The sequence below is a fragment of the Fulmarus glacialis genome, unplaced genomic scaffold (assembly GCF_000690835.1).
Source record: "Fulmarus glacialis isolate BGI_N327 unplaced genomic scaffold, ASM69083v1 scaffold9742, whole genome shotgun sequence".
Lineage (NCBI taxonomy): Eukaryota > Metazoa > Chordata > Aves > Procellariiformes > Procellariidae > Fulmarus > Fulmarus glacialis.
The window spans coordinates 45,178-58,096 of record NW_009198482.1 but is presented as its reverse complement, the minus strand read 5'-3'; the positions used below and the strand labels follow the sequence as shown (position 1 = coordinate 58,096).

The 12,919-nt window shown below is 37.8% G+C and overlaps 1 protein-coding gene across 1 annotated transcript in view; it reads left to right on the top strand.

Annotated features, from left to right (window-relative positions):
- The first annotated feature begins 208 nt into the window (after nt 1-208).
- Nucleotides 209-12,919, top strand: part of ABLIM1 (actin binding LIM protein 1) — a 36,615-nt gene continuing 23,904 nt past the window's right edge. The window contains exons 1-4 of the mRNA XM_009572918.1: nt 209-328; nt 3,172-3,327; nt 7,863-7,898; nt 9,187-9,316. Of these exons, the coding sequence (XP_009571213.1) occupies nt 209-328; nt 3,172-3,327; nt 7,863-7,898; nt 9,187-9,316 (442 nt within the window). The remainder of the gene's footprint in view (nt 329-3,171; nt 3,328-7,862; nt 7,899-9,186; nt 9,317-12,919) is intronic.

Genomic DNA, 12,919 nt, shown 5'->3' with positions numbered 1-12,919 from the left:
TCGTCAGTCTTTTACACTGTATGATTTAGAAAACCTCTTTACCCTTTCACAGCACTCCTTCCCCTACCAAAAAAAAAAAGCCCACTTCCCTCACAAGACTGTGAAATTTGCCAGAATGCTTGCATTTGTGTTGACATTTTTTCCTAAATTCAGTTAATTTCAAGATGTATGCAGATTTCTTCACTTAAAACCAAAATTACCAATGTTAATGGCTTCAGGTTGCTCTGAAAAGTTACTTTTTGTTTTTCAGCCTACAAGAACATCATCAGAAAGTATTTATTCCAGACCAGGTTCCAGTATACCTGGCTCTCCAGGCCACACTATCTATGTAAGTATTCCTTCTGATGAATAAGCTGCTGATCCCTTGCTTGCACGTGAAATACTCCATGCTGAAATAAATCACTTTTATACTGATGTTACTGCCTTTATTCTAATGGTTAAATTGTTAAAATTCTCGCCATGTAGTTTTTATAACTACAGAATTTCAAGAGCAAGGTAGGCCTTTTCCAGGTCACATTTCCCTTAGAAAGATACAGTAAATCTCTTGAAGTCACTTGGTGATGTGAAGAGGGACAGAAGGCAGACAGGTCATTTGACTTTGTTAGGGGTTATGTGAGGAGATCTGTGCACCTCGATATGCAGTTCTTGAGAGATCTGCTGTCTGCAGTTGCAGGATGTGGGGAGGAGCGTCAACTACACTAAAAGAAGCCTGGCTGGTACAACACCTGCCATTTCATAAGTCAGATGTTTTGGTTGTGGAAGGAAAGGTGCTTTTTATTTAAGAACAAAAACAATATTAAGCATCCTTCTTTTACTCAAGAACACCAACAGTGCTGAAAATGCAAAGCTATTAATATACTATTTTATTTGTGGTTACCTGAGATGTAGAGTTTAATATGATTCCTTCAGTAATCAAGACTCCTCTTTCATTATTTTAGAGGATCTCTTTCACTTCTTGGCTTCATTATTGGTACCTTTTGAGCCCATAATATCATAGAGATTAAAAGTGGAAATACATTAGCAGAAGATTGGCCCAAAATTTTCAAAGGAATGATGTTTTTCTCCTATTTTCATACGACTTCTTCAGGCATTTCAGTGTTGTAAGTGTCAGTACCTTTTTTTTTCCTTGGCAGAGAAGTCCACAGGGTCAAAAAAAGTCATCTTCTGTGGCTGAACTAATCTGGTTCTAAGGAGAAAGAATATCAACTCAGATGTACTTTGGTGAATAACAGAACAGCTCAGCCTTCTCGAACTTGCTGTATTTCCATGCATATAACTTACACTTCCAAAAATTCTCATCCATTTAAGAGTCCTGTTCCTTGAAAGTCCATATAACCTTTGTCCTCATAATAAAACATGCTCTCACATAACCTGCAAAAATCTAAGGCAGAAGTGGAAGATAACAGCTAAGGAAGAAAATTACAGGAAGGCAAGTCAGTGAGAGAGAGTCCATTATGAGGGCAGCAAAGATGAAGGTATGCTGGGAAGAAGATGCAGACTGCAAGGCAAACTTTCTTTTCAGTTACCTATGCATAATGCTGAATCACTGATTTTATAGATCACCTTAAGAAAATGTAGTGTAAGACACAAAAAATTGTCAGTTACATGTATAATAGTGCAGCAAATTACAAATCTCAAGTCCTGAGTTTGAGTTAAAGTTGTTCAGTGCATTTCAACACCACCACCAACAACAACAAAAATTAGCTGATGTATTAAAAATGTTCACACTGGAGATACCAAAACACAGCGCATGTCCTGGAGAACTGCCATTTTGCTGGTAATATCAACTTCATAAGCTGTAGCTTATGAAATTTAACGGCTGCTCAACAGCACAGTCTGTAGGGCAATGTGGTTTACAGCGGGGTCTACAAAAATATCTATGGTAGTTTATATTGGATTAAGAATATCCAGACATATTTGCAGGTCATTAACAGACCGGTAAAAATATTACAGAAATAACATACACTAATATACCTAAGTATTTTAAGGATTCAGTTGGCTTAAGGTATTTTGTTGTATCTGGTGAGTCAAAACTGAACAGATTTGTGGCTATGTTTAGAAAGTGAATTTCAAACCTTGCTTCTCTATCAAAAAATGTTTTGTATTGTTTCTAATTTGTGGCATTGCTTAAGAACGACCAAGACCAGTGGTTGTTAGGAGAGCTTGGGAAGGCAAATGCACTTAAATCTGAAAATACTAGGTGCTAGTACTCGGGAAGAATGGAACTGAATGTGAGTAGAAACTGATCAGCCTTGTTTCCTTGTGCAGTCTACTATGAATAAATAGAATACCTAGCAGAAGAGTTGAAAACCAGTTTGAGTATTCTTTTTCAGTTGTAATCATCAAATGTATTTCTGTAAGGTAGGTAAGAATGTATGATGATTTTTTTTAACAAGTCTTCTTTTAAGTAAGGAAAGATACTAGCTATCTAAATTATACGTAAGGCCTCTTTCTAGCTCCTTCTGCAGCTGACTTTGGAACTCATTTCCTACTTCCATTTTTTAACTAGTCAAGAGCTCCTTGCAGTTTTAGTGTAAAAAATAGTCAATGTTAGTACTATGTAGTATGCAGTTAGTAAGCAACATATGCCTTACTCAGAAGCTTGGGTATAGGTTGAGTAATGACTGCAATGTAGTAATTTCAATTGGGAGTTTGGATACCCAGTCCTGACAAATAGTCCTGCTTGCCTTCTTATTTCCTTGTAATAAGTTGTATTTCCTCTCGTGTGCACAGTTAAAGTTGGCGTTCTGTCTGTGGTCTTCTGCATGGAATCCTCTCATAATCTCTGTAATCTGCAAACTAAGTTGATGTTATCACACATTTTTGCATATGGGAAAACAAGAGCAGAAAGGTGAAAATACTTGCCTGAGGCCACAAAATGAGTCATTTGCAGAGCTGAAGTTTCCAGCTCACTGCTGGGGACAAGAAACTATTGTATTCGATCTATATACGCCATGTTCTTTCTTTCCTCAACTGAGAAAACACTGCGTGCTTTTGCAGAGGAGGCCTATTGGAGAAGAACAAGAAGCAATCACTTCACATGTGAAGTGCCAAAAAGGGTTTTCCACAGCAACAGTGTGACAAAAAATACACAAAAATCATAAATTGTGTAAAACAGAAATTACCGGTGCATTTGTGTAAGTTAATTTATCTTCTGTCTTTGACCTTCAGGCAAAAGTAGACAATGAGATCCTTGATTACAAGGATTTAGCAGCCATTCCCAAAGTCAAGGCCATTTATGACATTGAACGTCCAGACCTAATTACTTATGAGCCATTCTACACTTCCGCCTACGAGGACAGACAGGAGAGACAGAGTCTTGGAGAGGTAATGAACCGACAAGCAACCCATTCTGCTATAAGCTTTATTCAAAGCCTGCTTCGCTTCTATCCTCTTTTGAAACAGTTTCTAATTGACACTCCTTGGTATTGTTGCTGCTGCTGTTCAAAGTGCTTTTTGTCTGTTTGATCTGGGTTTAATGGGAACAGTCACGATGATGCCTCATGTGCGTAACTGCACAATCAAACACACAATTGAACACCTACATTAACACCAGCCGCTGGCAGAGGAATGGCGGGGGGAGGTTTGCAGCCTGTCCGCATGTGCATTCTCATGACTCACATGGATATCCTAGTCTTTGGGTACAGCAAAGTCCGGAATGTGAGGCAAAAGCCAACCTGGTGTGCTGTAGAGCACTGATATTCACACGGCATATGAGGAATACCCTGATGTTCTGTGGCAGTAAAAGGATTAAGAGCAGCAGGATGTTGTCTCTCACACATATTGAAGGGAAATACATTTCCAGAGCACTTTGCCAGACATACTGGGTAAAATCTGAACTAGGTCAGGATGGAAGTGCTCTTCCACCTGGGAAAGCAGGTTAGTTGTGTTATGGAAATAGCTGCCTCACATTTTAAACTGCTGACATTTAGTAAGGATTCTTGTATCCTGCAACGATAAAAAAAACCTGTCTAATTTATTCTCTTAAATTTGCATTTAAAAATATCTTTCAGGTTGTATGGTCCTCCAGTTTTCTCAGGCGAACTTCCATAGCTGTAATTACTATTTACATGGTTTCAGTGCAGATTGTGAGGCAGGTTTTGTCATGTAATACCATCTGATTGTAATCAGACTTCCTGAATGCAAATCTAAATGGACATGGAAATGGATTTCCTTCCTTGCAATCTCAGTGACTTTACTGACTGTAACTGAATTGAGTATGAAGATGAGCTGAGGAAAAAGGAAGTACAGTAAATCATTCAGGCACCAGCGGTCTGAAGATGCCCCGATCAGTGACTGAGTCTGCTCTCTTAGCAAAGTATTCTGCCCATCAACAGACCAGAGCTGTCTCAGTTTTTCTACTTTGTTCTTTAATGTTTTATAGGGTTAGTCTTTTAAATTATAAGCAGTATGTTGGAAGCTGATAAAGCAGTATCGTGGAAGCTGTCTGCCGTTATGCTTGTTCTGGGAATAAGCAAAAGCCTTTGGGGTTTTCTTACCCCGTATTTTCACCAGCATTAAATCCAATTAATTTCTGGTGACTACAGAAATTTGTTCTGGAAACAAAAGGGCTCCCACCTTCTTTTCAGAGGATCTGGGTTTTCCACCCAATGCTGCTGCTGACTTCTGTCACCTTGGGCAAGTTACCTCACCTCTTTGTACCTGTTTCTCCTCCCTTCCCTTGCCCTAATGAGAACACAAGCCCATCAGGGGTGGAGTGATCTCTTACTTTGTGTTTGTGTTGTGGTAATTGAGTGACACCTCAATCTTGGTACATCATACATCAGTCACCATCATCTTTAAAAAGCAAAGGAGGTGACATGTTTAGTCATGGCAGGGATTTACAGATTTTGAGTGATTTAACCTGTGTTCTCTTTGCAAAGTGTGTGTATGTGGTGATGTTAAATGAAAGGGGAGCCTGAGCTTAAGCTTGTACCCTAGAAATGCCTTTCACCATGATTTAAAAAAAAAAAATTGCCAAACTCAGCTAACAAAGATTTCTGGGTGTACAAGGGAGATGTGCAAGAGCCACCAAAGTTAATCCAGTGGTGGAGACACACCTTAATTACAGGGCTACAATTATATACTTAGCTATAGAATGTGAGAAAACATAACATGAGACTTTCTTCTTTATTGCAATGGAAGGGAAATGCTTTGAAAAGTTTCTCACTCATAATCTCTCTTGTTCAGTTAAATCCCAATCTTGTTTTTCTGGAAGTCTGTGATGAAAAATGTTTTCACATAGCACCATCTAGCGGGACCAGGCATTGTACTTGCAGATCCGCCAGCAGCTAGCGGGGAAGAGGAGGGCAGCTGATGAAGAGCTGGTTTAGCTTCTAATATAAAAGCGATGAAGAGATACGAAATGAGATCTGTAAATAAATTTTCTGCTACTGAGACTGATCCTTAATGTAGTGATAACAGTTTCCAGAAACTGTTACTCAGGTTCTTCATGTCCTATAACTTCTGCCCTGCTAGCAGCAACCTGGGTAGCACTGAAATTGTTTTTTCTCAGCTCTGACATTTACTGCATAAGTACTGAGAGAAGCAGCATTTTACCTGCATGTCCTTTATTTCTAGTATTCTATCTGTTGAAAGTATTGAATGTCTGTAACAGCTTTCAGTAAACAAGCTGTTGTAAATTGAGAAAAGTATTTTTCCTAATGTGATAGATGCTTCAAAATGGAGCAGGCATCCTACCTGGTAGTTCAATAAAAAGACAGTTAAAATGACATCAGTGCAAAATGCTGGAATTTGTGTTATAAAATGACACCTGTAAAAGTTTGCAGAAATTTCCCAGAGCACAAAATGACCTGTACAACTTTAGGTATTAGAGCAGCCCCTTAGATCTCAAAGTGATAGAGCATTGAGCCTGTTGCAGTGAGTAGAAGTTTTACTGTACATTTGGTCAGAACAGGCTCTCTAGCCAGACTTCTTTTTTTTTTTTTTTTTTTAATTGAAGTCATCACGCTATGTTTCTACTGGCTTACTCTTCTGGAACTGAGCTGTTTCTTTTCAGTCGACTGCACAGTGTATTTCAAACTGACTAGTGTAGACTTCTGTGATAGACCAGATTTTAAAAGACCTCGTAAACCCTGAAGAACCAAGCATTCTTTGGCAGACTCAGAGTTTGAGATGTGACAGTTCACCTGTGCATGATAAAACAGTAAGTTGGCTGTAGAGTGTGGTTCCATTTCCCAAAAAGCAATGAGATGATGTCAGATAGTGATGGAGTAAAAATACATGAAAGGTTCGTCATGGATTCAGCATGTTACTTTCTGGGATGCTTTCCCAGTCTTAGATTCCTGTGACTACCTTTTACAGTAGTCATTACCTTAGCATCCAGGCAACCACAGCAGATTATGAAAATTTGTTTATTCAGTAACACAAAAATTACTAGTGGGAACGCACATCACAACGTGTGCTTTTTTCACTGATATTGAAAGTTTTAGATTAGCTCTCAGTTGTTTTTGAGGAGTATAATGCTACAAAGCACTGTGTACGATATGTTTCATGTGGAGCAAAGTTTTTATGGCTGCTGCTGTTAGATCTATAATGAAATGGTGGTCTGCTGTATAGAACTTGTACAGTTATAAGGATTAGGAAAATAAGAATGTAAAAGACATTCAAGGCTTTGATGGAAAATAACAAAAGCAGTCTTTAAAGAGCTTTATGGAAACATGTTGAAAGGGAGATGTTCTGTACCCAAATAAAAAATGTTGCTCCTTTGTTTGGATACTTTGCTTTCACAGTGTCACCAGCTCCATGAGAGTTAATGATCTCTCAATGCAAAATGTATAGCTGGATATTTATTACCAGAAATTCTGCATACGTTTTACACTACTGCTGCTGTACATTATTGTAAGAGTTAGACCAGAATCAGCGGTTTTGCTTCTGAGACATTATCTTAATAGCTGTATCATTCTATAATAATTGTGGTCTTATTTAAAAGCGTAATCTCTTGCTCAGTTTATTATGGCAATTAAATAATATTGAAGTTTAGTGCATAAAGAAAATAATTAAATCCTGATTTTCCAGCTTCAAATTGTCTTGTGATTAAAGGGCACATAACTGGTAATTATACATAGCCTTTACTCTTGTTCGTACCATCAAAGTATGCATGATCTTATGCTTCATTTCTAAAGGTATTTCTTGCCTCAGTTTCCCTATCTCTGTAATACAAACTTTTCATAATATTGTGCGTATTTCTGCCCACTGGCCTTTGCGCAGTTCTTTCTATATACACGCTTGTAATTCCTGTCTGTTCTCCTGACGTAACCATGGAAAAACAGAGATTCAAAGGAGATCATATCAAAGAAATGTTGATGACAACTAAGTACTCCTTTGCATGGGTGTGAAATGTAAGGCCTTGGGGAGAAGCACATTTTTGCCAGAGTATGTGTGTTGGAGGAAAAACATGCTTCATCCTGGAATTTAGTCTGTATTTCTGATGCCATGCAAAGCTCTGAGTTAAGGTTATTTACTTTTGATTTCCACTTTAAAGATTTCTTCAAACAGGCATAGTTATTAAATTAATAACCCTTTCTGATTTTGATCTTTACAGCTATGTTTTAATCGCCACAATGATTAGATGGCTGAGAGATGATGGTGCATGATATTTGACTGAATTAATCACGCTTATAAAGATTCTCCCAGAAACTTTAATTGCGTCAATGATTTATGGACCAATTCCTGAGCAATGTGGAAAAAGCAAGTTCCAGTGCTGCAATGGCCTCAATAATTTCTACATTGCCATTTTATGTTGCCATATATCCATGTATCTGCAGCAATGTTTAGATTGCCATTTTCTGGCCCAGCACATGCAATGATGTTTCGGTAACCTTATTTTTATGTCTTTGCAGTCTCCAAGGACATTATCACCTACCCCTTCTGCAGAAGTAAGTTTGGTGGAACCTTTGGGGGCAGTATCTGTGATTAGCATTATTCACTTCAGCAAATGCAGGTGTTGATTTTGTTATCAGTCTGATCCATCTCTGTTTGCCACATAGACATGTTTTCTGAATATTGAAACTTAACAAAAATTAACTCTAAAAGGAAAACATTAAGTTCTTATTGACAGATTATACAAAAAATGAAGCCACCACTCCTACCCGTTTGTTGTCTATAAAGCAGAGTCATTTCTCCAGCAGAGGTCACTTCTTTTACATTCATCCTTGTGGCACAGGCAGACTCAGATCTCAGGAGCTGGATGATATACATGAGCTAAAATGTTGCTCTAAGCATCTAAATAATAAGCCATATTTGCTACTAAAACATTGCAGTTTTGTCTTGAAGAAAACATAACTATGTTTTGGTTTGGTTTTGCTTTTCCCTAGGAGTTAATTTGAACATCACAATAACATGAAACATTTGGGAAGTCATTTGTCAGGATACAATAGATGCCACTGCAGAAGCATTATCGTTTTGGGGCTGGGGAGTGTTGCTTATTTGCAACGTAAAATTTGTAGTGATTGCTACATGTAAAAAAAGTGATTATAAAACTTCTTGTAAATCTTCATGCATTAACATCAGTCCTATCCCTTGTGTCCTGGTTTGGTTTGCTTTGTGGGGTTTTGGGGGAGGCAGGGATTTGTTTGTTTTGAGGGTTTTTTGTTTGTTTTGTTTAATTGGCTTTTTTCCCCCCAGGGAACCAAGTAAATTGAATTATATACAAGAAGGTGTAATGTTTTCAGATACAAAGGGAATCTAGTTTTGATACTAAATACCTTTTGATGTAGCTAGTTGAGACAGATGGTAAATGAAGCCACAGAGAAGTCTGTGCTGCAGCTATTGAACTCTTGCTGGTCTCCAAGTTAGCTAGCTGAAGGCTAGCTCATGTATCTTGTGCAGTACGCTGCATACTCTGAATGTACAGATGTACTCTGAATGCAGCTTCCCTTATGGAGTCACAGGAATGTGGGCAAATCTAGGATTATATAGAATTTAATAGAAATTACAGGTGGAGTTGAAACCTTCCAAGACTGAACTCTTACCCAGACTATAAAAATGGATTGGAGTCTTTGGAACAGATCATTAGAGAACAGTAATAATGAAGTAGGTTGAAAGCTTAAGGGATATTGTTATTTCAGTAGCTTCTGCTGATGTCTTCAGATCCATGAAAGTTAAGTGCTACTAAAAATGTGTAATGTGCATTTACATTTATTAGTGAATGCTTCTATTCTGCAGGGTTATCAAGATGTTCGGGATCGCATGATTCACAGGTCTACTAGTCAGGGCTCCATTAATTCTCCAGTGTACAGTCGTCATAGCTACACACCCACCATGTCACGTTCCCCTCAGCATTTCCACAGACCTGGTAAGGGCAACTGCATTAGAAGTATATGTAAAACTATTGTTTCTTTATTATGTCACTTAGTGGTGCAGCGAAACACTTGTTTCTCTTAGCAGTGAAAATTTAGGATTGAAAAATTGTTGCATATTTTAATATCCTTTTCTACCTGTTTTTTTTGTTCTTGATTGGTGCAGTCTTTTGCACTAGGCTGATGAGTGTTTCCTACATCATAAATATGGATCTTCTGGTTTTGTTTCTGATTAATTATTTTTTAAATCTTTGTATGTTTCTGAAAGCGAGCAAAAATTTGCAGCAGTGAATCACAAACTTCATTCTGGAATTTGGGAAAAGTATCACATATTGGAAACAAAAATTATGGCTTGACTATGCAGAAGTTAGTAATGTAGGATTCATCCCTCCTAAAAAACAATTCATTTAAAGCTTGGTGGAGCCATGGAATCTTCAGATTCAGCAGCAAAACCCCCAGATGTTCCAAATTGCTAGTCATTTTTTAAAACATAGATTCATGGTTTGCAAGGTAGATTTCTTAATTAAAGCCATAGGCAATTGCCTGGGAACATTTAAAAAACACAAACTTCATTTACTAGTTTAGCATTGATGTGCAAGTTCTATGTACAGTATAGAAAATGTACAGGTCATTCAGGTTCCCAGTGCATTCAAAATTACTGGTTGTGTATATAAAAGCAAGATACGAAAATGAACTGTTCATCCACACCCAAATTGCGTAAAAATTTATCTCTAAATGCTATTCATTGAATACTTTTTTCAAGACTGATTTTATTGTTTATGGTAATGAATTAAATGTTTTGTGATCTGTTTTTACATTAAGTGATACAATCGTGCAGTTCCATCTTCCTTGGTGATTACAGCTGAACAGTTGGGATGCCAAAAGCCCATATACCATAGGAGCTGCATTTTTAAAATGAAAGATTTATAATAGAGCCACCACTGTGGAACTTGAATGCTGTAGCCATTTCCTAGTGGGGGTGGGCTGAAAGCAGCTAATTGTGTCTGTCAGTGAATGCCTTATTTAAAGGACCCAAGGGAGGTGGGACAGAAGCAAATTGTGTCTGATACTTAGTGCTGACAACATGACTGTGTTTTAAGATGACGTTACAACTGAAACCGAAAGAGACTTAAAAGCGTGAAAAAGCTGCAAACTTCTGTCTCTTGATTCTGGCAATTCTGAGGGGATTTTTCCATTTGTATCAGTTGTATCAGGGGTATGAACAAATCCAGGCCCTATTCCAGACTTTAATGTGATTGAGTTTTACTGTCTGTGTTCAGTCGAGGACCTTCCCCAGAAGCAGTCTGTTTATGTAACTCTTGTGATGGGCGGATGGGCTCAAGCCAGAGTTTGGATCCAAATGTAAAATCTTCAAAAGCTTGCAGCCTGAGGGATTTTCTGAGAAGATGTTTCTTCAAACTTACCTCTGTTCAGATGATCTCATCTTTGGCTCACCTGTTTCTGTTTCTCATATGACACAGAAGTAATTCTGTAGAATTTATCATTTTGATCTTTGCTATCCTGCTTTGGGGTAATTGTTAATGCTACTTTATAATTTTCCTACAGTAATTATTCATGTTGAATAATAGCACATGTATATTTACCATTTTTCTCCTAATGGCACTTCTTATCATCATGTTATTTGCAAGAATAATTTCTCTCTGAATAAACCCGGTGGCCCCAGATAACTTCTCTTTGGCTCCCAGCTAGCCCTTGAGAGAGAAGTGAACCACTGTGTTGACATTGTCAGCATAAGGTTCTTCAAAAATTTGAGTGCTACAAGTTTTGAAAAAGTTTGCAGCCTTTTCCTTCCACAGTGCCCTAGCTGATGTTGGCAGCATTTTTGGAATGTCTTAAAACAATAGAAAATAGCTTGCATGCCGCTTGACTGACATTTTTTGGTCAGGTACTTTTCAAAACAGCTGCTTTCTTAACTAATTGAGCGTCAATGTTTGCGATGTTTGCATGCTGGTAGCAGGCTACTTTTTGGTAACAAGGCATAGATCAGAAGATCGTTAAGCCAATAAATGTTATGCCAAATTAGCGATGCAGTTCAAATCTGAGCCTCTCTTCTAATACTTCCTGTAATTTTGTCTAACATTTATGAACCCTTCGGTACGTCTTTAACCTTTTTTTTTCCCTTCTTCCTTCTTTTCAGAATCCTAATTGTTCAATGCCTTTTTTTTTTTCCTTTGAAGCCTCCTTCCCGGCCTTTCTCTTATTGTTTTTCTTTGTTTTCATTTTGTTCTGCCCCCCGATTCCCTGCTGCCGCAGAGCTGCTCTCTACTGGTGTGCAGCGGTTGTCATACCTGCGCACTAGCAGTCTCAGCTCCACTCACCATGACTCCCGCCCCAACTCCCCCTTCCGACACCACTTCATCCCCTATGTCAAAGGTAAGGAGCCAGGCCTCCCCAGGGAGTACCCTCCAGGCTGGAGATTTATTAGCATTCTGTCAAAGCTAATAAGGTGTATCTCCGTAAGGTTGTCATTGGCTGTATAGCTGAGCATGCCTCGAAATGTGCCGTTACACTTAAAACTACGTTAGAATAGACATAATGTCCTTTTTTCGGAGGAAATATGTCATTTCTAAGGGCCCTAGTTGAAAAGTCATCAAGCAATTACCTATTAGAAATATACAGGAAAGCATTATCATTTACTATTTAGAACTTATATGTGCCTAATTTAGCTTCTTTCTAAAGCAGTATATAACAATCACTACAGCAGTTAGTTAGCACATAAAATTTAATTATTATTTCCACATTCTTAAAACATGCATTCAAAAATTGACTACAAATATTGCCCGGATGAGAGCAAGGTGATCAAAAATATAGAGAAGAAAAAAAAAAAGATTGTATAAAGATCAATGGCAACAAGGAAGTTAATAATTGTTAATTGCATTGGCAATAATTAGTGCCAACAAAGTAAAATTAAAATCTCTCAACTAGTAAGAATCCGCAGACTCTACTGAAGGCAGCAGAGTTGCAGGGATTTACACTACCTGAGGATCTGGTCATTTCTCTTTTTTTCAATCTCTTATTTCCCATGGTTTGTTTTGGAGGATTTTGTGTCCCTTCAAGGAGCTCATTCAGCTCAATAAGCTTTTAGTTTTGTTTCTTGCTTTCTGTGAATGTGGTTTTACTTTTATTTCTATTGGAGCACTCTCTGGCTGTGCTGTCTCTTCTGTTGGAGGAGAAGGTCATAGCTTATATCACCTACAAGAGCTCAAAAAGAGGCAGTTGAGTAAGTTGAACATAGATTCTATTCTGGCACCACTGATTAATGTAGATAATCCTAAACTGGAGATAATCAAAAACAGTTGCAAGGAAGTTGTTGCCATGAACTTTCAAGAAATGCTAATAGATCTCAACGTTATAGCTCTTCAAGCATTCAGATCACCATTACTAATTTTACTCTTGCCTTTTCTTAGATTGATTTTTGTTAATATGCACTTTCAACTTTCCTATTATGTCACTATAAAAAAAAATAACCTCACTTCAAACTTAAAAGATTGGGACCCTTAAAAATAGATACACTGCTCATTTCAGCATGCAGTTTATTCATAATCGTTGCAATTTCAACATTTCTTTGCTGTAAATCC